General features: G+C 50.4%; 1 protein-coding gene across 2 annotated transcripts in view; it reads right to left on the bottom strand.

The window, feature by feature from the left end:
* FANCM (FA complementation group M) overlaps nucleotides 1-23,478 on the bottom strand; it is a 59,011-nt gene that overhangs the window by 17,877 nt on the left and 17,656 nt on the right. The window contains exons 5-13 of one of the 2 annotated variants that reach the window (XM_040068287.2): nucleotides 18,596-18,727; nucleotides 17,698-17,830; nucleotides 17,376-17,504; nucleotides 16,848-16,943; nucleotides 14,912-15,096; nucleotides 13,717-13,923; nucleotides 10,650-10,878; nucleotides 5,150-5,307; nucleotides 4,439-4,591 (exon numbers count right to left, since the gene is read on the bottom strand). In XM_040068287.2, coding sequence (XP_039924221.1) covers nucleotides 4,439-4,591; nucleotides 5,150-5,307; nucleotides 10,650-10,878; nucleotides 13,717-13,923; nucleotides 14,912-15,096; nucleotides 16,848-16,943; nucleotides 17,376-17,504; nucleotides 17,698-17,830; nucleotides 18,596-18,727 — 1,422 coding nt within the window. Of the gene's footprint in view, nucleotides 1-4,438; nucleotides 4,592-5,149; nucleotides 5,308-9,726; nucleotides 10,006-10,649; nucleotides 10,879-13,716; nucleotides 13,924-14,911; nucleotides 15,097-16,847; nucleotides 16,944-17,375; nucleotides 17,505-17,697; nucleotides 17,831-18,595; nucleotides 18,728-23,478 lie in introns of those variants that run through there. The other variant, XM_040068291.2, reaches the window with a different exon arrangement.

The raw sequence follows: 23,478 nt of genomic DNA, 5'->3' as shown, positions 1-23,478 counted from the left end.
ATGTGCCCTGGCAAAAATGGGAACAGGATCAATAAAGAGGCTGAAGAGGTGAATATTCAAGAACAACAGGAGATAAATTAGAGTGCCCAGAGAAGCTGTGGCTGCCCCTGGATCCCTGAAGTGTCCAAGGCCAGGCTGGACAGGATTGGAGCAGCCTGGGACAGTGGAAATCCCATCCCTGCCATGGCACTGGGTGGGATTTAGGGTCCCTCCAACCCAAATCTTTCCAGAATTCCACAATAACAACCCCATTTACTGGGAACATGCCCTGCCCCCTGCCTGGACGTCCCTGCTCTCTTTGTTCAGCGGTGGCATGGCAGAGCTGGAAGCTCAGGGCACGGATTCATGGGATAGTTGGGCTTGGAAGGACCTGCAGGACCACCCAGACCCACTCCCAAATCACTGTGACGTCTCTGTTCTCACTGGGAGCACGACCCCAGCACCAGGAAAAGCACTAAACATCTGCAATTCCAGGTCTGAACAACCCAGCCCTGGTCTCAGTTAGTGCTTGGACTCAGAAAATCCGGCTACAAGATCAGAAGGAGCAATTCAAAGGAACTACTTTAACTAGAGAGATTCTGGGGCTCCCTGGCACCCCACCCTCCAAACCCAGCCCAGACCCTTCTACCTTCTCTGGAATCAGAAGAGGATTTTCATCAGAGAGAATTTACTGGCAACAAGGGTCTAAAAATCCCAGATAAAAACATTTCATTGTCCTTACTTGAACCATTTTGAACTTTTCATTCAGGGTCTCCTGACAAAAAAAAAAAGGTCCAGCTGCCTGAAAACACCAAACTTTCCACCAAAACACATCTGATTTAAAACTCCAAAAGCTTTTTGGGAAGGCTTTTTGGGTTCACCGGGATTCCAGAGTGTCCTGGGAACGTTTTCCCTGCTGGCAGGGAGCTCATCTGGAGGAGCCCCAGACAGATGATAAATAAATGATAAATGACAGCTGATTTCAGAGCCAGCAGTTCCAGGGTCAGCCCGGGGTTTGGAGATGTTTCCCTCCCAAGGTGTTTGGACTCAGAGGGTGAAAAAGTGAGACGATCCCAAAGATTTTGGGATTTGTTTTGTTTTTCTTGTGAAAAGCCGTGAGTTCCCACTGCCAGCCTGGAAACGGGACCCTCCCAGTCTGGAGAGTCAAATGAAGCATTCCTCATCTCCTCAGGAAAAACAAAGCACTGGCACTTCCCCGCTCCCGGAGAAACCTGGACCAATATCATCCCCACTGAAAGGATTACCCTGCCCATCCTTATTTCCAAACAGCACAGTTTAATTTGCAATTAAAAAAAAAAAAAAAAAAAAAAGAGATGGAGTTATTTTGCAGAAGGACAGCTTGATTTGTTCCTGTGTTGCACCAAAAATCCCCCCCCGGAGAAAATCCCCAGATCTGCCCCGCAGGCGTTGCTGTAGCAATAAAGCCCCCGGGGCATTAAAGGCTTTGCTGGATGTGCCTTTTCCAGGGGTCACATTTGGGGCTTCTTTGACTTCTTTTTAATTCTTTTTTTGACTGGCTCAACTTCTTCTCAAAGATTTTAAGAGCATATAAATGTAATGTAATTTTTTTTGCCAACTGTTTTCACCTCATCTATTAAAAAAAAAAAGCTTTAAATTGACAACCATGAATTTCTTGAATCATTGAAATGAGCAGAAGGAAAGGAAAGGCACAGCTCAGTGAATTTCTTCTCTAACAGAAAACACCCCCAAAATCACACAAATGCCTCTTGTGTTTAGTTAGGACAAATCTCTGAATGAAATTCTGTCCGAGAAACAATTGAGCAGAAATTTCCAGATCGTTTGGTTATTCACAGCAAAATAATGATTTGCCTGATTTTATGTTTTATCCCCAAGTAAAAAAAAAAAATCATCAGCAGAACTGTGGTTTGAGGTTCCCTCTCTGGGGTATTTAAGGAAAGAGCTTTGACCTGTATTGGTGTTAAAGCCCTCTGTTAATTAAGCACCGTGAATGAACGTCAGCCAGATGAGCTGGCTGTAATCAGCCAGGGAATATTTATAGCAGGAACCTGCATGCACAGCATATCCACGAAACCCTTCCAGCAGAGAATCATGGAAAGCCTGGAAAAGACCTCAAATCCCAGCCAGTGCCACCCCTGCCATGGCAGGGACACCTCCCACTGTCCCAGTGTCCAACCCGGCCTTGGGCACTGCCAGGGATCCAGGGGCAGCCACAGCTGCTCTGGGAATTCCAGCCCAGCCAGGAATTCCCAATTCCCAATCTCCCACCCAAATCCCCCCTTTTCCAATCTGAAGCCATTCCCCGTGTGCTGTCCCTCCATCCCGTGTCCCCAGCCCCTCTCCAGCCCTGCCAGGGGCTCTGAGCTCTCCCAGGACCCTTCTCTCCTCCAGGTGAACATTTTGGGTTCCGGTGGGAGCATCCCCTGCCTTGGGAACGCTGTCAGTGCCTCTCAGGGAAAGCAAAGGCCACTCCAGGGGATGTGAAGGGAACTCTCAGACCAGAGCTCAGTGCCAGAGCTGCCTGATCAGCTCAGGACAATGCTGCATCTTCCCTTTTTGTGGAACAGTTCTGGTGTCCCTGCACTGACACCAGCTGGTTCAGTGTAAGAAAGAGCCCCAGAACCTGCCAAGTTTAAAACCCTGGGGTCAGTGCTGGCTCCAGCCCTGCCAGTGCTTTGCTTGTCCCCAGGAGGCTCCCACGGGGCAGTGCTGGGCCCTGTGTCACCTCTCAAGCTCCTGGGGGCACTCTGGGCACACCAGAGACACCAGGGGAGGATTCCTCCTCTAAATGAGGAAGCTCCACACCTGCACCTCTGGTTAACGCAGATGGAGAAGGCTGGAGGCCAGCTGCTGGAACCCAGGGCACTGAGAATTCCAGGCTTTCTGTGCTGCCAGGCTCTGACCCCCCAGCAAACCCTGCACTGACCTGAGGCCGTGGAAAAGGCTCCAGAATGGAGTGACAGCGCTGGGATTGTGGGTGTGGGGTTGGGATAGAAGTGTGTGACAGCACAGGGTGCAAAACTCAGAGCTGAAGGGTTTAGAGCACAGGAACAGAGATAAAGCAGGGTGGAGGATTTAGGGCAGAGGCTGAGTCCTTCTTTTTCACCTTCTTCTCCACGGCTCTGGGTGGGATTTTGGAACTGGGTAGAAAAATCCACATTGCGGGCCAGGGGTGTTTGGTTATTGGGTTAAAAGTAAAAATAATTAAGTGTCATCTCATAATTGGACAGTTTATCCTTAAAAGACCTGGTAAAGAAAGAGATAGGGGCCATTTTTACTTTGTTAGCCAGAACCCAGAGCTTGTGAGTCTGTGACAGAGATAAGAATTAGTAAACATCTGAGTTCGAACACAAAACACTGTCTCGAGCATTTAATCCCAACTCTGAGAGAAAAGAAGGTAAAAATACAACAGAAACCCAGCTGGAACTCACCCTGTGGAGCACAAGGGCAGCTGTGAGGGGGCTCAGGGGGCACCTTCTAATTCCTGAACCATTTCTCTCCTCCTGACATCCCTCCTGTCCCCATCCCTGCCCTCTCCCTCTGTGGAGTGTCCTTGACCCCAGCTGGGGACAGGGACCCTCAGAGGGGTCAGGAATGTCTCTGGTGGGATGGAGAAGCTTTTCTGAGCTGGGCAGGTCTGTCCACAGCCCCCCTTTGACACCCTCGGAGCAAGGAGCACAACTACAATGTCTCCATTCTCCTCCTTGATTAGTCCTGGTATTATTCAGGAAACTCTGGCAGCTTAGCAACAGCTTCTGATGACCTAAAAAAACTTCCACGTGCTGAAAGACAACATTTGGGGAGAGAAAAACAATGTGGTGACCCACTGAAGCCTCCATCCACCTCGACACCCACCTCCTTGTGCCTTCCAGAAGGATTTCTGTATCCATCCCTGTCAGAAAAGAAAATTCCCATCTCCCAAATAGCCGTCATCCATGTTTGTCTGGCTTAGCTCCTCTCATCCCTTAATTCTCAGGAACAATTCGCTTTTTAGCTCAAAAAAAACCCCCAAAAAACAAACCAAACTGAAAAAGCCTCAAAACACAAATCCCCTAGAATGTAACATGTGTTCCTGCGTGACTTTTCTGGGATGCCTTTGATGTACACACGACACCAAACCCTTCCCAGTTCCTGGAATAGCTCTGATATCCCTCTTGGTGGCTTTGCTCCTTGGCAACTGGAACTTTTGTATTTAATGTCATTCTGTCACAAATTGATACTGGAATCCATTTAAAAAAGACTGATTTAAGGATGGTTTGGGTTTGTTGTTTTTTTTTTTTTCCTGTGTAGGGAAACACTTTTTTTAAACAGTCTCTGTGGAGAAGATCAGGAATCACAGCATAGCAGTGGGAAACATTTTGAAACAAGATTAAATGCACATAATTCACGTCACAATTATTGGGGTGTTTTTTAAAAATTTCATTATTTTTAAACTATTTTGCCTGTGCACGTTTCTTACCTGCTGGTGCCTCATCAGCTCCATCATTTCCATGGCACTGATGAAGAGGTGACAACGATCCGAGTGATCCACCAGGGATGTGGGAAGGGGCTGATTCTGCCAAACGCTCCACTCAGACAAGGAGAGCTCCCGAGCTGCCCCCTCCCGGGGCTTCTGCAGGGGAAATTGGGATGGGAAAGGAGATTTTCAGCAAGGAATCGATGAGCAAAGCTTCTCTGTCAGGGACAGTAGATACAGAAATGCAGGGAAGGGTTTAAACATTATCACACAGGTTTAAGTCTGGTCTAAAATAAAAAAGTCAGGAGCAATCTGGGCTAAGGGAAGGTGCCCAGGTGTCCCTGGCCAGGAATGAGATGGGTTTAAGATCCCCTTAAACCCAAACCATCCTGGGGCTCTGTGAATACAGCATCCTGCCTGGAATTCCTAAAAACAGGAGCAGAACTTCATGGACACTGAGGCTTCCTAATATGTTTTTAATTTATCAACCCAACTTTAAATTTACAGACCTGACTTTTTACTTACAGACCCAACCTCAAAGAGCCATTTCAAACATCCAGTTTCTAAATTCTTAACCTCAGAAACGCACGTGTAAACGTCAAAAAGGCATTTTTGTAACAGACTTCCTTCAACTCCAGAGTTAACTCTGCTATTTCCAGCATCCTCCAGGTTTCGTGTCAAGGGAACTCGACATGGAACGTGCATGGAACTCACTGGTGTTTCTTCTAGGTTTTCTAAGGTTTCAAACCGAACTCGAGGCAATACTGGCTCCTTTATCCCATCGCCTTCCTTAATCCTGTAGAGTCTGTCCCATATTTCAAACTCCTCAGGTGACAAGGACCAGCTCTCATGGGAGTTCACTTGCTTTTGGCCTGTGGGGGGGAAAAACAACAACAGGAAAACATAAGCTGCTGTAGGAAAAGGGATGCACAGGATAAAAGAACTTGGTGTGGTACCGGGCACAAAAAAAACATCTCTGAGCCACAACCAAAACAAGATGCAGAGAATCTGAAGCCAGAGGCAACCATCCAAAGAGTGTAATTGTTTTATATGGATAAATAGCATTAAACAGCTGTTTTTGGAGAGGGCATAATTTAAAAATAGAGATAGACACATACAAATCACTATTCCAAACAATGCCAAATCCTTTCAACAGCCCTGGGTGGGAAGTGATTCCAAAGAATCAGGGCTGAGAATGTGATTGTTTTCAGGTCAGATGTGTGAAAGTGGCAGGAAAATAATGAAGGTAATTTGCCAATATCTGTGCAGACAGGATTTGGGGTGGATCTGCAGCCCAGGCTCTTTTGGGAATTAATGCCACAGAAAAGGAATCAGCCTGGATCTCTCAGTCCTCTCAAGTTCCAGCTGCCAGGGGCCGTGTCTGCAGAGAGCAAACCCTGAGCCCTGCTCACCTCCTGCTCAGGAAAACCTGGAAAAATGAACCAACACTGATGTTTTTATCACTAAAAAAATCCCAGAAAATCAACACTGCTATGAAGTATTTCTGACCCAAGTGTAGAAGATGTCGCATTCCTGAAGAGATAACACCTAGTCCAAGGACCTTGCAGAGGAGGAAAAAAGAGACCCAAAGGGAAAGGAAACGAAGAACAATTCTCAGAGAAGCATTTGGAATCACTGAGTGGGAAGGGACCCACAGGGATCACAGAATGCCTTGGGCGCAGCTCAGGCTGCACCCAGCAGTGTGTGCCCCATCCCCAGCTGTTAATCCAGCTGTGTCACTGCTCTTTGTCCCTTCCAGGACCCATCCTCCCTGCAGGGATCTCTGCTGTTCCTGGCCCATCCAGGCTCACCGCAGGGCTGAGACAATTCCATCCTCCCTCGGGAGATGCTGCAGCCAGGGGAGGAGCCCGGCATTCCCGGCTGGATCACACCTGGCCCTGGGAACAGCAGCACAGCCCGTGTGCACGGGATTGCCAGAGGAGCCCCGGAGCCATCCCAGCACCACGGGAGCTGCAGAGGAAAACTGCACCCTGCTGCAGGATCCCTGCTGCCAGAACCACATCTGTCACTGCAGGAGGCTGGGCTGGGCTGTGCCCAACGCCCTGAGCAGCAGCGTGTCAGCCTGCGCTCCGACCATCCACGGGTTTGCTTGTGCTGCTGCATTTGTATTTTTGATATTCCTAGTCAAGAACTGTTATTCCTATTCCCATATCTCTGCCTGAGAGCCCCTTAATTGCAAAATTATAATAATTCAGAGGGAGGGGGTTTCCATTCTCCATCCCAATGGAGGATCCAGCTTTCCCCGGCAGACACCTGTCTGTCCAAACCAGGACACAGAACCATGGAATATCCTGAGTTGGAAGGGACCCACAAAGACCATCCAGCCCGGACACCCCAACGCCGGGCACCCCTGGGAGCTCTGCTCAAAGGCTCCTGGAACTCTGCCAGCCTCGGGGCCGTGCCCATTCCCTGTTCCCGAGGATCTGTTGCCATCCAGCCCCATCAGAACGACGATGACTTCAGTGCTGCGTTCCAGCTCCGTGGGACAGAGACAAGATGATCCCGTGATATCATCCCAGGTGATCCCGATGCAACCCTGCCGGGCAAGGAGCCCTGGAGCAGCTGGCACAACTTGGGAACAGATGATTCCCAGAGCTCTGGGCTTCCTGCTGCGGAGCACGGGGAGGATTGTGGCCGCCCAGAACATTGCCCAAACACAGAGGAAGAGGGACTGGACAAACAGGACTGCTGCCACCAGAGAACGGGAGCACAGGAACATTGCCAGCCTCAGTCAGGCTGACAAGGCTGTTTGGATCCGGGGTTGGGAATCTCCACGTCCCACAGTCCCTGGCACTGGGAAGCAGCTGGTGGCGTCCCATGGGAATTATCTTCCAGAACATTCCCAGTTAGGGATGCCAGGCCCTAGCAGACACAAACACAGCACTCAATCCATGTTATTTTCCTTGGGTTTTTTTTTTCAGAACCAAAGTATTTTCATTGTTCTTGAGGTGGGAAGAGAGCAAGAATCAGCCACGGGCAACTGGAAAGGCACGAAAACCCCACAGAGGACTAAAGAGTAAAGCAGGCGTTGGTAACCTTAAAAAGTGAGTCCAAATCTAGTTTCATTAGGATAAAACCAGCAATGATAGAAATAATGTGAAACTGTAAAATCAAACAAAACCCACGGCTATCGACGACTCAAAACTGTTCCATCTGAAATGAGGGAGTAGAAGGATTGTGGAGAACCAGCAGAAGAATTGAGAAAATGAGATTTCATCTGGACAGGAGCCAAAAGAAAAAGGAATTAGATTGGTAGATTGAAATGAGATTCAGCTCCCAGGAACAACAATATTAACATGCTCCTCGCTTTAGCAAACTCCTAAAAAAAAAAAAAAAACCAAACAAAACCCAAAAATCAGAGAGAAAAAAAACCCCTTAAAATACAAAAAATTATTTAAGTGGCTTATGGAGTAAAGGGATTTTTTGCTGCACTTTTTGAAGGTGAGTTCTGAAAACTGAAGGACACACTTGGTTAATGATAGAGCAGCACGAGCTATTGGATCCTCCTGGGGCTGACAGACAAAAGTTATGGAAGAGGTTTTGAAGTGAAAGAGGGGTGTACAATTAATAGAAACTGGGTCAATTTAAGAACAGGAAATGTGTATTTCTTCAGGTAATGAGTGGCAGGACCAGAGGAAACAGCCTCAAGCTGTGCCAGGGAAAGTTCAGGTTGGACATGGGGAGGAATTTCTTCATGGAAAGGGTGGACAGGCCCTGGAACTGCCCAGGGCAGGGCTGGAGTGCCCATCCCTGGAGGGATTCAAAGCCCTGTGGAGGTGGCACTTGGGGACATGGGGCAGCGGTGGCCTGGGCAGTGCTGGGGGAAGGTTGGACTCAATGGACTCAGAGGGGTTTTCCAACCTAAAAGATTCCACGATTGTATTTATTCTGACAAGGATACAAGGAGAATGCTTGAAATTCCTATGTTATCTCAGCCCATGACAGCTCAGTTTCTGCCAAGAAGAAACCTGAGGATGAACTGGACCTCGACAACCAAGTGAGAGCAGAGATAAAAACAGACCCAGCTCACCCACTGCTGCCAGCTTTACCCATTTTTATCATGGAAACAGGCATCAAAATGAAGAGAAAATGCAAAAAAACCAACTCCTTTCTTTGTCCTCTTTTGGAGCTTTACCCTGAGTGTCACCAAAATCAGGAGCAGCCCCTGGTTCATTCACAAACAAAGGGGACTCAACACAAAGTGCTCAGTGACCTGCACAGGGCAGCCCTGGCTGGCAAGAGGGGCACTGAGCCCTGAGCCCTGGCCACCCTGGGGACACAGCCCTGGTCACTCTGGGGACACAGCCCTGGACACCCTGGGGACCCAGCCCTGGTCACTCTGGGGACTCAGCTCTGGCCACTTTGGGGACTCAACCCTGGACACCCTGGGGACCCAGCCCTGGTCACCCTGGGGACACAGCCCTGGTCACCCTGGGGACACAGGCCTGGTCACCCTGGGGACACAGGCCCGGTCACCCTGGGGACACAGGCCCGGTCACCCTGGGGACCCAGCCCTGGTCACCCTGGGGACACAGCCCTGGTCACTTTGGGGACACAGGCCCGGTCACCCTGGGGACTCAGCCCTGGTCACCCTGGGGACACAGCCGCGGTCACCCTGGGGACACAGCCGCGGTCACTCTGGGGACACAGCCCCGATCACTCTGGGGACACAGCCCTGGTCACCCTGGGGACTCAGCCCTGGTCACTCTGGGGACACAGCCCCGGTCACCCTGGGGACCCAGCCCCGGTCACCCTGGGGACACAGCCCTGGTCACCCTGGGGACACAGCCCTGGTCACCCTGGGGACTCAGCCCTGGTCACTCTGGGGACACAGCCCTGGTCACCCTGGGGACTCAGCCCTGGTCACTTTGGGTACTCAGCCCTGGTCACCCTGGGGACCCAGCCCTGGTCACCCTGGGGACTCAGCCCTGGTCACCCTGGGGACTCAGCCCTGGTCACCCTGGGGACTCAGCCCTGGTCACCCTGGGGACTCAGCCCTGGTCACTCTGGGGACTCAGCCCTGGTCACTTTGGGGACCCAGCCCTGGTCACTTTGGGGACCCTGCCCTGGTCACTTTGGGGACCCAGCCCTGGTCACTCTGGGGACTCAGCCCTGGTCACCCTGGGGACCCAGCCCTGGTCACCCTGGGGACCCAGCCCCGGTCACTTTGGGGACTCAGCCCTGGTCATTTTGGGGACCCAGCCCTGGGCACCCTGGGGACACAGCCCCGGTCACTCTGGGGACCCAGAGCCGCCCAGCCCCACGGAGCTGCACTCTCGTGGCTCACACAAAAGGCACTGGGTAATTCCAGCCCCGCAGTGCTGCTCTCACAGCAGGAACGCTCCCAGCATTATCCTTTGCTTTATGCTCTCCCTGCTCGTTTCTCTTTTCTAGGACAGACCAACCAACGCTCCAGAATGATTATTCTCATTCCATGTTGTGCTCTGATTGTTTTCCAGCAGCTGCGTCTGGTGAATCAGAAATAGGAAGGTTCCCAAGGCTTCGAGTTTCTTCTTTCAAGAAGTTGCTGTTGGTCTTTACAGAAAGCACTAACAAAGAGATAAAGCACGAAAATTCCCAAGTATTTATAAAAAGTAGCTCTTTTTTCCTATTTTAGGATTCTGTTCAGTTTCCTGAGCATCCCCATTCCATTTAACTGCATCAGCTAAAAAGCCTCCAAGAGAATTTTCCTAATTTCCCTCCAAGAGAGTCTGCACAATTCATAAAAATCCTACCCTTGATTTCTCCTTTTCCTCACATCAAAATCTATCGGTTTTCAAGCATTTCTGTTCTCTTGTATTTACAAAGCCACAATGCCCAGAGCAGCTGTGGCTGCCCCATCCCTGGGAGTGTCCAAGGCCAGGATGGACACCAGGGCTTGGAGCAGCCTGGGATGGGGGAAGGTGATCCTGCCCACGGGAACTTCAAAGTTCCTCCAACCCAATCCAGCCTGGGATTTTGGGATTCTCTGATGGACATTTGTTCCTCTGTGTGCAGCTGGAGTTTCTGACCCTCAGTGAGTGACTCCATGGAGGAAGATGAACCAAGACCCCACTCAGGACCTGGATATGCAAGGGCAGAGCCGTAAGGATGCCCAGGAAAAGCCCTGAGCAGTGTGTGAGCTGCCAGAGTGACCCTGCAGAGCCCCCGGGAGAGAGGGTCGGAAGTGCTGGAAACACCACAACCCTCTTACCACAGGCAAAGAGAGCAGATCTGTGCTGCAGGGAACTGGATCTCCTCTCTTTGGAAAGCATCCTGGAGGTGCTGGGCTCCTGCTCCTCAGCAGTGATAAACATCTTGTGCACTTTGGGATTGATGCCTTCCGGAACCATGCGTGGGCTGTGCTGGTAGAAGCGAAGGGTTTTGTTCCCCGAAATGGCTTTGTGGATGCTCCTTTTGTTACACTGGCTTTGGTTGTACATCTGAAAGGGAAGGGGAATAGATAAATCGTCTGCTGATTGATTGTTTTTTCGCAGCAATTGATCAGAACAAAAAGAACACCTGGGTGTCTGCGGGGGGGGGGGGGGGGGGGGGGTGTTTCTCATTATTTTCTGTTCCCTCGGCGAGGTGTTGTTTGGTTTGGGATGTTTTTAATGGACCAGAAGCAGGCACAGCACTGGAGAGTGAGAAAGGAGCACAGCCCTCGCCTGGGGGCACTTACAATCTGCCACTGATACAGGGATGATGTAAATTAGATTACAGGGGAAGAAGGCAGAGGAGCTCGAGCAATAAAAAGGCCTAAGGTGATTTGTTGGTGTCACGAGTCCTTTTAATTACACTCCCGTTTCATTGTGCAAAGCCGGAGAAAGGGAGCAGAGGAACTCTGGAAGTGCCTCCCCCGAGGAGGTTTTGTGCCTGAGAGGCCAGGGGGGCAGCTGCCACCCCACAGGGATGATTGCAGGGAGCAAAATAAGAGATGCTCCCCAATAAAACTGGAAGAGGCCCACGGGCAGCTCTGATGAACCCCTCAGGCATTCCAAGAAACGAATTTTAATCCTAGAGAACAAACCCCAGTGTTTTTATGGGCGAATAAACGTGGTGTTACCAAATTTAGCAGCATCACAGAGCTGCGACTTTGGTGGCTTTTCCCTCCCCTGTGCCGAGCGGCTCCAGGGGACATCCCAAACCCCATCCCAGCAGCTCCAGGAGCCCGGGACACACAGGAGCGGCCATGTGGAGAGGCTGACCCGGGAACACGTGGGAATCACGGAATAAACACCGAGCTCACAGAAATTCCTGCCAACATCACGCTCCCAGACCCGCGCCGACCCCTTTCCCCCAATAAAACATCTTCAAAAAGCTTCGTGATTGACCTGAAGTGGTTTGATTAAAAACAACCTTTAAACTAAACCAACCAAAACAAAAAAAAAACCTCCTGAAAACCAAAGCAAAGGAAAAAAAAACACACAAAAAAGAATTCCTATAAATTAAGACACAGACATTAATTTTTTAGCTGCAATTTAAGTGATGGGGAGGAATCTCCACATTGAGCCTCTTTCCAGTTCTGTTAAACTTAAAAACCCCAACAACAACCCCAAAAGACACCCTCAAGAAAAAAAACAAATAAACCCACCAAGACAATATTGGTTTGCAATTAAACTTATTTCCTGATCTCAAATTTAAAAAAAAAAATATATATATACAATGACTGTTCTACCTTGGGGGGGAGGTTCTGCTTCAAAGATATCTGAGAAAATCTGGACAACACAGTAATCCAACTACTTAAGTGAAGCTCCAAGGAATTTAAGGGACTATTTTATATCCCATTACAGAGCAGAGCTTTCAATAGTAACCAGCCTCCGTAAGCAGCGGGAGAAAATATCTATTTACAAGCTCTGCTCAGGTTTATCATTTTTAACTCTCATCCCTTCAAAGGGGAAACTTTCTCCCCCTCAGGGAGGATTCTTGGCAGCCTCATTCAGAATTAAATCCCTGCCACCTACAAATCCCAACCAGAGCTACAGCATTGACTGGAATTGAAACAATACCAAGAGTCTGAAATTCCGGGTTTACAACTGATTCATGCAGATCTTGGATTTCTTGGTTGGCATTCCCTTCCACAGCTGGTGGCAGCAGGGAGTGCCCAGCCTGCCCTGCCCAAATCCTGCCCTGGCCCATTCCAAGGACGAGCCCGGGCCCTGCAGGGCTGTGGGATGCAGCTGGCACGGCTGTGGCGGGATCCCCCAGCTCCCAGCACATTCCCAGGGGGACGTGGATGTCCCGAGGGACAGTCTGTACCCAGGGATGATTACTGATGCTCTGCTGGAGCGCTGGGCTGCAGGAACCCAGCCAAAGTGGATTTGCACCTAAGCCGATCTCTTCATCCTCACACGCAAGAGCGCGGCCACTAAAGCCAGCTCTGGGCGCCAGTGGCGTCACCAGCCCGGTCAGCAGCACGGCGGTGCCCAGTGCCATCACCAGCACCCCCAGTGTCCCCTCCCAGCTCCACCCCCTGCCCCACACCTCCCTCTGCACCCCTGGAAAACCCCTGGAATCTCTGAGCTGCAGTTTAACAGTCGGTGACACGGCAGGCTGGGAGAGCTGGGAGTGTTCCCCTTGAGAGGAGAAGGATCCAGGGAGAGCTCAGAGCCCCCGGCAGGGCCTAAAGGGGCTCCAGAAGAGCTGGAGAGGGGCTGGGGACAAGGGATGGAGGGACAGGACACAGGGAATGGCTTCAGATGGGAAAAGGGGAGATTTGGGGGGGATATTGGGAATTGGGAATTCCTGGCTGAGCTGGAATTGCCAGAGCAGCTGTGGCTGCCCCTGGATCCCTGGCAGTGCCCAAGGCCAGGTTGGACACTGGGGCTGAGAGCAGCCTGGGACAGTGGGAGCTGTCCCTGCCATGGCAGGGGGCAGAACTGGAGGATCTGTCAGGTCTCTTCCAACCCAAACCATCCCAGGGCTCTGCGCTGGAGTTTCCCGGGACACTGAATGAGGAGGCTGAGCAGAGAATCAGCAGGAGCTGCAGCCTCATCCCAAGGGACAGCTCCAACCCCTGCTCCCTGGGACAGGACCCAGGGAAGGGCTGGAGCTGGGCCAGGGGAGGTTTAAGCTAGAGATCAGGCCGGGGTTCTTCCCCCAGAGGTGGGATAAGCACTGGAACAGCTCCCCAGGGAATGGGCACAGCCCCGAGGCTGCCAGAGCCCCAGGAGAGCTTGGACAGCGCTCCAGAGGTGCCCATGGTGGGATTGTTGGGGGATCTACGCAGGATCAGGAGCTGGGGTGATCCCTGAGGGATTCCCTGGCCGTGCCCCACTCACCCTCTCCTCACGGCCCTGGGCCAGGATGACCACGATGCGGCCGTGGCGCCGGCGGCCGGTGCGGCCCATGCGCTGCACCAGGCGCACGGGGCTGCGCTGCGCGTCGAAGCACACGATGAGATCCACCTCGCCGATGTCCAGCCCCTCCTCGCCCACGCAGGTGGACACCAGGGTGTTGTACCCGCCCTCCCGGAACCTCCTCACCACCTGCGGCGACAGCGGGAACGGGATCCGGCAGCTCAACCGGGAGAAACGACTCGCGTTCCAAAACAACCAAGTTCTGTCTTTCTAAATTCCCCGGCTGCTGCCTTGTGATCGAACAGCATGCCCCAGCATGACCAACATCAGCATTTCAACTATTTAACTCTAAAATAAAGAGTTCAACTAGGTCTCCAACTCACTCCTCAACTCACTCCTCAACTCAGACTCCAACTCACTCCCTCCCCAACTCACTCCCTCCCCAACTCACTCCCTCCCCAACTCACTCCCTCCCCAACTCACTCCCTCCCCAAACTCACTCCCTCCCCAACTCACTCCCTCCCCAAACTCACTCCCTCCCCAAACTCACTCCCTCCCCAAACTCACTCCCTCCCCAAACTCACTCCCTCCCCAAACTCACTCCCTCCCCAAACTCACTCCCTCCCCAAACTCACTCCCTCCCCAAACTCACTCCCTCCCCAAACTCACTCCCTCCCAAACTCACTCCCTCCCAAACTCACTCCCTCCCAAACTCACTCCCTCCCAAACTCACTCTAAAATAAAGAGGTTTTTTCCCCCAAAATAAAGGAAAAAAACCCCACATCTTATTCTGCGTCCAACCACGGTATTCTTGTACAACTGATCCTCCCAGCTTAGCAATTAAATATTTTATGGGTTGTCTTTTTTTTTTTTTTTTTGAGCTCTGCTAGGTCAGAATTTAATGGTAGATCTTATCTTTCCTACCTAGAAGAAGAATAAAATTCCCACAGCCGCGTATTCGCATCCTTCCCCCAGATTTTGGACGTCTAAATCTAGCAGTTAATATAATGTAAATATATCAATTATTTTGCTCAGCGAGTACGATTTTGGATACTCTGGAAACCACTGGACTCCGCAGGGATTTACTAAGGACACCTAAAGCTCAGCCCCCCCGAGTTATTTCCACAATTAATGCTCTTTATCACCCATTCCTTGTCCAAGCCTCCTCTTTCCTCACCTCCAGCTGCTCCTTCTGGGTGAAGCCTTTGGTGCTCTTGCCCGAGGAGTGTCCCACGAAGGTCATGGCCCGCACGGCCGGGCTGAGCCGCGCCAGCATCTCCGCGATTTCCTGCACGCTGTCCCGGAACGAGGAGAAGATCATCACCCTCGTGTCCCCAGGGGAGCTTTCACTCTTGGCTCCATCTGCTGGATTTGAAAATGTCAGGTTTTAATAGAGACATGGATAAAAAATGGACAGGGCACCACCCCACAAGTTACACATTCACGGCTCTCGTCTCACGTAATGGGAAGAGAAAATGGGCAGGAAAAGCTCCAAGATCCATCTCCTTGAAAAACTCCTCTTTGCATCAAAGCATGCTCTGATTCTGAAGAATGTGAGGATGAGAATGTCCTCATCTGTCTTTATCTTACTAAAGTCACTTTGAAAAGCTGGGGCTGGATGGGAAATGTTTTGGAATGAAGTTCACGATGCTGCTGTCTCCATTTCTCCAGTTTAGGACCCTCAGGACAGCAGAACCAGAATTCCAGACTGGTTTGGGTTGGAAGGGGACTTAAATCCCACCCAGAGCCACCCCTGCCATGGCAGGGACACCTCCCACTGCCCCAGTGTCCAACCTGGCCTTGGGCGCTGTCAGGGATCCAGAGACAGCCACAGCTGCTCTGGCAATTCCAGCCCAGCCAGGAATTCCTTCCCAATATCCCATCCAAATCCAAGAAGAGCCATCAGTGAGTGCCCAAGGCTTGGGATGGAAATGGGAGATGCTGGTTTGGACAGGCAAATCCTGACTTTTTCCATCTATATTTATCATTTCCTAAGAGTGAAATACTGGGTTAATAATAAAAAGCCTGGAAGTTCTAGTGATGCCTTTTCTCAGCCCTTCTCAAATCCCAGGATTTGGCTTGGGAAGGGGCCTTAAACCCCCTCCAGTGCCACCCCTGCCATGGCAGGGACACCTCCCACTGTCCCAGTGTCCAACCTGGCCTTGGGCACTGCCAGGGATCCAGGGGCAGCCACAGCTGCTCTGGACAATGAATGGAACAGAAAGGTCTGGTGCTGTTCCAGGCATGAATTCCCTCCCTTTCCATCTCAAATGTAAGGTTTTTAAAGTGGAGGTAAAAGGAGGGAGGGAGGGAGGGAGGGAGGACAGAAATAATTCTGAATGGGAAGGGGAAAAAAGGAGTGAATTGCATTAATTGCATTGGGACATATCCTAAAGTTACAAACCCAGAGCTGGGAAACAAAACTGCCTACTAGAAAGCATCAGTCATTTCAAATGTTTGCTAAGAACACTGCATCCAAGAGACAAAAAAGCCCCACAAATAAGAAGAGGGAAGGGCAGGTCAGATATTACCAAAATTTCACAGAGCACAAAGGTCCAAACAGGCAAGATGAAAAGTGAACAAGATGCAGTACAAGTGTTATTATCACTCATGTCATCATTCCAAAGGCTGGAATCAAGAAGCTGAAACATCCCAAAACCAAAGCGATCTGAATGATGTCTTCATCAAGTTGAAAAAGAATGAATGTAACTGAAGGGTCTGAACTTCAAATCGATGCCTCAGAGTTGTCAATTCTTATCCTCAGGCTGGATATCAGAACTTTTACCCTTAATGTCCTTAAATGTGTTCACGGAACTCTGCAGGAGGGCTCTGAGTTCGTCTGCCAGGACAAACCGGGACAGCACCAGCAGGAAAGCTGGCAGCCCCAGGAATGAATTCCCTATCCCTGTTTTACTCAGCTGTTAGAGCAGTTTATATCAAATTACTAATGAGAATTTACAGGAAGTTTTACCTCATAGAAATCATATGGTGAAGTCCTTCTAGAGGGAAAGATGCACAGACAATCAAAGCAATAAAGTAGCACAAAGGAGGAAATCACTCAGGAGGATATTCCTCGTTTCCACCAGGTTTTCCTCTGAGTTGCTGGTACTCACCAGAACATCTCTGTTTCCAGGATTTGAAGTGTTCTAGTACGATTTCCTCCAGTTTCTTTAATTTTGGATGGCTGTAGACAAATTCCTTTTTCTTTTCTGGAAAGGAAATAAAGTAATGAAAGATGTAAATAAACCTGCAACAAGCAGGGAGGTGCAGTGAACTTGATTCCCTCTCACTGTAGTTACCTGAGTCAGACCCAATTCCTGATATTGGTTCTAAACCAAACAATAAACTGCTGACAGAAGAACATTTGTTAAACCCGGGTTTTGAGAAAGTGTTTTACTTTTGTTAGAGTCACACTGGAATAGACTTACCGTGAAACAGTTGTATTTTAACCTTCATTCTAGAGCAAATTAAAAACTTCAAACACAGAAAACTTGCTTCAAAGTAGCTAAAACAGCTTTAGGGGGAGAGAGAGAAGGAGGTGGAGACAGAATATTGGGAAGTCAGTCTGGGATAAAGAGCAGCAGGCAGTGCAGCGCAACTTTGAAACGGGAATATTCTGTCCCTAAGAGGAGAATCCTGACCTGTTGTGCTCCTGGAAGCACTCGCACTCTCAGGAGCCACAGCAGCGTCTGAGAACATGTCCTGCAGCTGCTGGTAGAGCTTCATGAAGTCCTCGTTGCGCCCCAGCTCGTTCTTGGTGCGGGACAACCCTTTGGAGAGAGTTGGAACACCTCAGGATTCCGTCTGCTTCCCCAGACAGACTCTGCCTTTAACACCAGGGGAACAAAGCACCGAATCCACCTGCAAGCCCTCATTCTTTCAGGTGTTCTGTGCCAAACCAGCCAGATAAACGGCATGAGAAGAGCGGAGCTGAAAGGAAGGATGCTCCTGAGGACGTTTCACCTTTGGATCCATCCATGATTCCCCACAGGTAGATGAACAAGGAGCGGATTCCCATCTGCAGCAGCAGCTCGTACCCGTGGTACAGGCTGATACAAAGGGCAAAGTCCCCTTCAATGACGCCCTGATGGATTCCCTGGGGGAGAAAAGCAGACTCTGACTGAATTAGGAAGTGGCTGAGGAGCAGGAATCCCCCTGCAATTCCTGCCCAAAACGAGAGTGACACCTGAGGAGCAGAGCGAACCCCAAAGCGATGCCCAGGGAGCAGTCTGTCCTTCAGAGCCCCCAGGGAAGGCAATCCTCTTCCACCTCCAGCACACCTCAGTTCTCTCCCAGAATTAGCACATCACCCCTCAGATTCTGACAGCTCAGACATCAGAAACCATTTTTCCCATCTGGGAAAACCAGGGATTTCTGGCACACCCACCCAGGCTACGGAATGAGGTCAGGAAAGTTGCCTTGCTTACAGCGAAGGAGATTCCCCATTGCTCTGTTCGAGGCACACAGTCCTTTTTTTTAAGGCAATTTTCTTTAAGTCTACAAAATTTGACCATTCCGTGAGGATTTACCAAAAAACAGGAGCAGGAATACACCTCTGAGGGGGAAATGAAAACTCAGCTGTGATTACAATGTAAGTTCTCAAAGCAATTTCACTTAGATGGTGTTCTTGATCTTTTCCTCAACTCATCTATAATGACATCCTGAGATGTGCAATAATTAGGAATATTTTATAGATTTCGTAAGTTATTCCTTCCATCCCAAATAGTTTTCTGATTCTATGATATTTTATTCCATGGATAAAACCAGAAATCTACTTTAAAATGTCTCTGGAAATGTTGTAACTATGGATTATTTTTATTTATTCGCTACGTTAATAGCACGAAATAAATAAAGAACTTACTCCATGCTGTGCAGAGGGGTTCTTCCTGTACTGATCCCTTGCCAGGATGATCTGGTACTTGGTCAGGCTGGGAATTTCCCTCCTGGATAAAACTCCCACCTGAATCAGGCGCCCAGCAAACGCTTCCAGCACCTGCAACCAAAACCCAGCACAACTGAAGGGAGGGTTGAGCCCTTTGAAATGATTTTATTTTTAATTTTATAGCTCCTACTCAACCGAACACGAGCAGCTCATTGGTTTTATTTCAGACACAGGATTTTTCCGAGTGAGCTGTGCTGGATTTGGAATGCTTTGTCACTGTTCCAGGTGCTCTGCCTCAGTGGAGGGCTCTCCACCATCGGGATGTTTTTAGGTTAATTCCCCAAATTCCTGCCAGAGCACTTGGACAAGGCTCTCAGGCACAGGGTGGGATTGTTGCGGTGTCCTGTGCAGGATCAGGACTCCAGGATCCTTGGGGATCCCTTCCCACACCCTCATGCCCTAGGATAACCCTGGATCCACCCAGGAAGTGAGGAGGGGAACCCCCCTGGGATCTGGAATGGAACAAGGGCTGACCCAGCAGAGGGACAGGGACGGGATGGACACCCGGGCACGGAACAGGGGCTGCAGCTGCCCTCGCAGTTTGATCCCAGGAATCCACACCTGGATTCACCTCTGAGAACAACTAAACTGGGTGAAGGACTGGCCAACGTGCCCAGAACCTGTGTGTGGAAGGGACGGGAGCGGGGACACGCGAGCAGAGAGGAAGGGGCACGGGCGCAGCAGAACCCACCCCAAAACACAGCTTGTTCTCAAACATCACATGTACCTGCTTTCCACCTCGCTGCAGCAAGGACAATGACCTGCACTAATGCATCTTAATCCTGTTTTTCCTCTTTGTTTCCCAGCCTTAGGTGGTCAGGATTTTTCCACAGACTTAGTTTGGCCTGAGCGCTAACTCTGCCATAATTGCAGTAATCAGATTTGTCCTACAAACACCGTTTATAACCTGTTGGCCCCCTTGGCCAAGGGCTCCATAAACATTCCAGTGCACAAGAATGGGCTCCTCCAAAGCTGACTGACAGTTTCCTGTTGCTTCTTCCACGTGCTTCCCAAGTTTTCCAGGTGCTCCAGCAGCAGCACAGCTGCCCTGCCCTAAGAGGGCTATAAGGTAACAAATGCTGAATCCCTTTGGTGTCCCTTCAGCCCACCGAAAAGCAGCCACCTAAACCAATAAAGCCAGGCCTAAGTCACGCTTCCAACACTGATCCCAGCAGGCCTGGAGCTGGTGGGGAGAAAATGTCCCGGCAGGTAAAGAAAGCCACGCATAGAGCACAACGTGTGTTCATCCCTGAGTAACAACATTCCACTTGTTATTCCAGGCACTGCTCCTGTGCTGGGTTCCCAGATCCTGTTAGGATGCACGAATATCCTTAACAAGCACACGCTGCTCGTGCTCTGGCAGTGCAGGGCCAGCGCAGTTTAACTTCTGTCTGCTTGCTTTGATTGTTCCTAGAGTTCAGTTTATAATTTAGTTTATAGTATTTTTTTATTTACAGGTCTTCTTTTATCTTCTTATTCTGTGTGCAGAACCTGTGTGGCATTAAAATAAAAACAGAATCACGAATGGTTTGGGCTGGAAGGGACCTTAAATCCCATCCAGTGCCACGGCAGGGACACCTCCCACTGCCCCAGGCTGCTCCAAGCCCAATGTCCAACCTGGCCTTGGGCACTGCCAGGGATCCAGGGGCAGCCACAGCTGCTCTGGGAATTCCAGCCCAGCCCCTCCCCAGCCTCCAGTCAGAAATTCCTCCCCAATATCCAATCTAAAACCCTAAGGAACGGAGTGGGAATAACTGCCATCATCAATGACAGCAGCATTAATCCCCCAAAGAACCAAAAACGCAAGGAAAACATTTGGAAAGGCGAAGGGAAACTTGTGAGAGCCCCGGCTGAGCTGGGGGAGCCGTGCTGGGGAATTTCCACCCTGCCCATCCCTGCCCACAGGTCACTCCAGCCAGCAGGATAAGCAGCTTAGAGCAGCTAAAGGGAAATCACAGCCATGGAGGCAGGACTGGGAGGGCTTTGGCGCATCTTGGGGTGCTCCTCTTCCCTGGGAGGGGCTGGGATGGAATTCCCAGATCCAGCTGGATCCTTGGCAGTGCCCAAGGCCAGGCTAGATGCTGGGTTTGGAACAGCCCGGGACAGAGGGAGGTGTCCCTGCCCATGGGGTGGCACTGGATGGGATTTAGGGTCTCTTCCAACCCCAACCATTCCATGATTTTACCCTGGGCCGCCTCTCCCCGGCCCCTGGGGTCAGCCCGGCTCCCAAAGGGCTCCAAGGTCTTCCCAAACCCTGTCCAGGCTCCTTTAATCCCAGGGAAAGCCAGGCAGGACACTCCATCCCCAGGCACTCCTTCTAATTAAGGCTCACGGATTAATTAAGCCAAATAAACCACTAACACCTCTAACACCACCAACAAGCAGACTCCAACCGGAGGCTACAGTAGTGCCAGGAATTTCTGGGGGAAAGGGGGGAAAACTGAAGAAATCAAATGTTGTTCTCTTAAAATACAGCCGAAACCATTCACCAAGCCATGGGGAAGGCTGAATGCACAAGGAATTAATTTCTGATAACTAGTGAGAACAGAATTAAAAATGTAGTTTCATTTCAAGGGTTTAAAATTCAGAACTTGGTGTTTTATATCAGAGTTTGTTACTGTTCTGTTCTTTTTCAATCTAGGCTGTACCTGACGAGTCCCATTAAAAGGACAGAGATGTCTGTGCCAGCTCACAGGAAAAGGTATTTGCCAAATAAACCAAAATGCTGACCATGAAGGAAGAACTCAGTGCCTTTTATTTGAATGGATCCCACTGGAAGAGCTCATTACCCTCCCATCAAACCCCAAACAACAGGACATGAGCACACTTGAAATGCTGAAGATGAAGCTTAAACTATGTCTCCAGCAGTGGAAATGGAGTCAGGCTTTTCACAAATGTTCCTCTTGAAAAGAAATGAGTATTTTCATCAAAAAAGTAATGCCCACTAGATCTGATATTTCAGCACTGGTTTATGATTTCCTATACTTGCTGCAGAGCTTTTTTTTTTTTTTTTTTCTAAAAAGCAATTTCCATTACCTGGACTTTTCTGTTTCATCCCTTGACCTAGTTTCTAACATATAAGAAAATGATATTGTCCCTGTTAGCTCAATGTACACCCCTGTCTGATTTAATCACCTCCTGCAAAACAAAGCCGGCGCTGTTATGAAAGGCAGCAGGATCCAGTCACCTGGAGCTCCAGAACTACCAGGGAACAGTAAACACAACCTACTTAGGAGAGCCCCAGCAGCAGGCCCTGATTACATTTATCTTGCCTCCATACCTTCATTTTTAATTAAAGAGATAATGCTTCTGGAAAAGTCCCCTCAGCCTTTACCAGAGTGCTCCGGTGTCGCGTTACCCAAACACGGCCATAGAATTAATTCCAATTAATCGCGCTCGTGGCTTTCTCCAGCTCAGTAACTGGAGTTCAGGGCTGACAGATTTACAGCCGGCAGATAAAAGACAACTGGCAGAGTCATCCCGTCCTGCACCGAACTTGCCAAGAGCACAAAGGCTTGCTCTGTTCCGAGGTATCTCCCACAGCAAACCGCAACGCGTTCTTGGAGCCCGTGATGAGCTTAGAACCTGTTTTTGGAGCTCTGACAGGAGCGGAGGACTTGTGTACGGGGCAAAGGGCTGCTCCTGTGCCAGCTGCACCTCACTAAAAACTGCTCCTAATCTGTTTTCTGTTGGCACAATAAGAAACAAAGGCTCTAAACTAACGCCCTGACCCAATTATTCTAGCGCAGATTTGCAGGGGCTCTTTACCAAAGAAAAACATCCATAAATAACCTCTAGAGTGGCTTTTCTTCCCCACTGGACAAGGAGGGCTGGCAGAAACCTGCTGCCAAGCAGACAGGACCTCCACAAACAGGGACTCCAGAGGTGCCTCCCCTCCACAGGAGCTCCCCAGGCGCTCCCAGCCTCCCCTGACCGGGTTTTTTACAGAGTCACGCTGGGCTGACAGAGAGCTGCACCTTCCTCCATCCTTCCCCTGCCCTCCCAAACCCCCTGGCTGCAGCACTGGCAGTGCTCAGGAGAGAATCCCACACTGCTTTGGGTTGGAAGGACCCTAAATCCCATCCCATCCATTCCCACCCCTGCCACGGCAGGGACACCTCCCACTGTCCCAGGCTGCTCCAGCCCCAACGTCCAACCTGGCCGTGGCTATTCCAGGATCCCTTCCCAACGTGCTGGGGCCGAGCTGGTGTGAAGGAAACGAGCCCAGGCAGTGCCAGGGTGGCAGCACCACACCCCAAGCCACTGCTCCATCCCAAGGGGATCCCCCAAAGCAGGAGCAGGGAATAACCGAGAGCTCCAGGACAAATCCAGACGCGCGCTGTGGCCGCGAACCTCACGGACATCGAGCCGCTCCCAATTCTCACATCTTCAAGGAAGAGAGCAAAGGAAGGCAGAGCAAAAGGAGACTCTGCCCACCAGGACTTGCTGGAAATGGGGCTCAGGAGGGGTTTCCATCCCCAGGATCCACAGCCAGGCTGTCCCAGGGCAGAGATCCTGCAGGGAGGTGTGAATGCAGCCAGAGCCTCGCGCTGCTCCAGGGAAGGTCAGAGGATGAGGCACAGCATTCCCTGCCTCGTTCCAGCGCTGAAACCAGGAGGGTTTGGGCTCCCCAAGGGTGATTCCTTGAGGAGTGCCCATGCAGTAGCCAATATCCCCAAAAGTAACTTCCAGGAGCAAACCACATTTAGCATCTGCCAGCTGGGGGAGGCTCTGGCACTGAGATTTTAGTTTTAGAGGTTCTGGAGCTCTGACCTGAACGGAGTTTTTAGAGATTCTGGAGC

Source organism: Hirundo rustica, chromosome 6, assembly GCF_015227805.2.
Source record: "Hirundo rustica isolate bHirRus1 chromosome 6, bHirRus1.pri.v3, whole genome shotgun sequence".
Taxonomy (NCBI): domain Eukaryota; kingdom Metazoa; phylum Chordata; class Aves; order Passeriformes; family Hirundinidae; genus Hirundo; species Hirundo rustica.
This window is presented reverse-complemented; position numbering and strand designations above follow the sequence as displayed.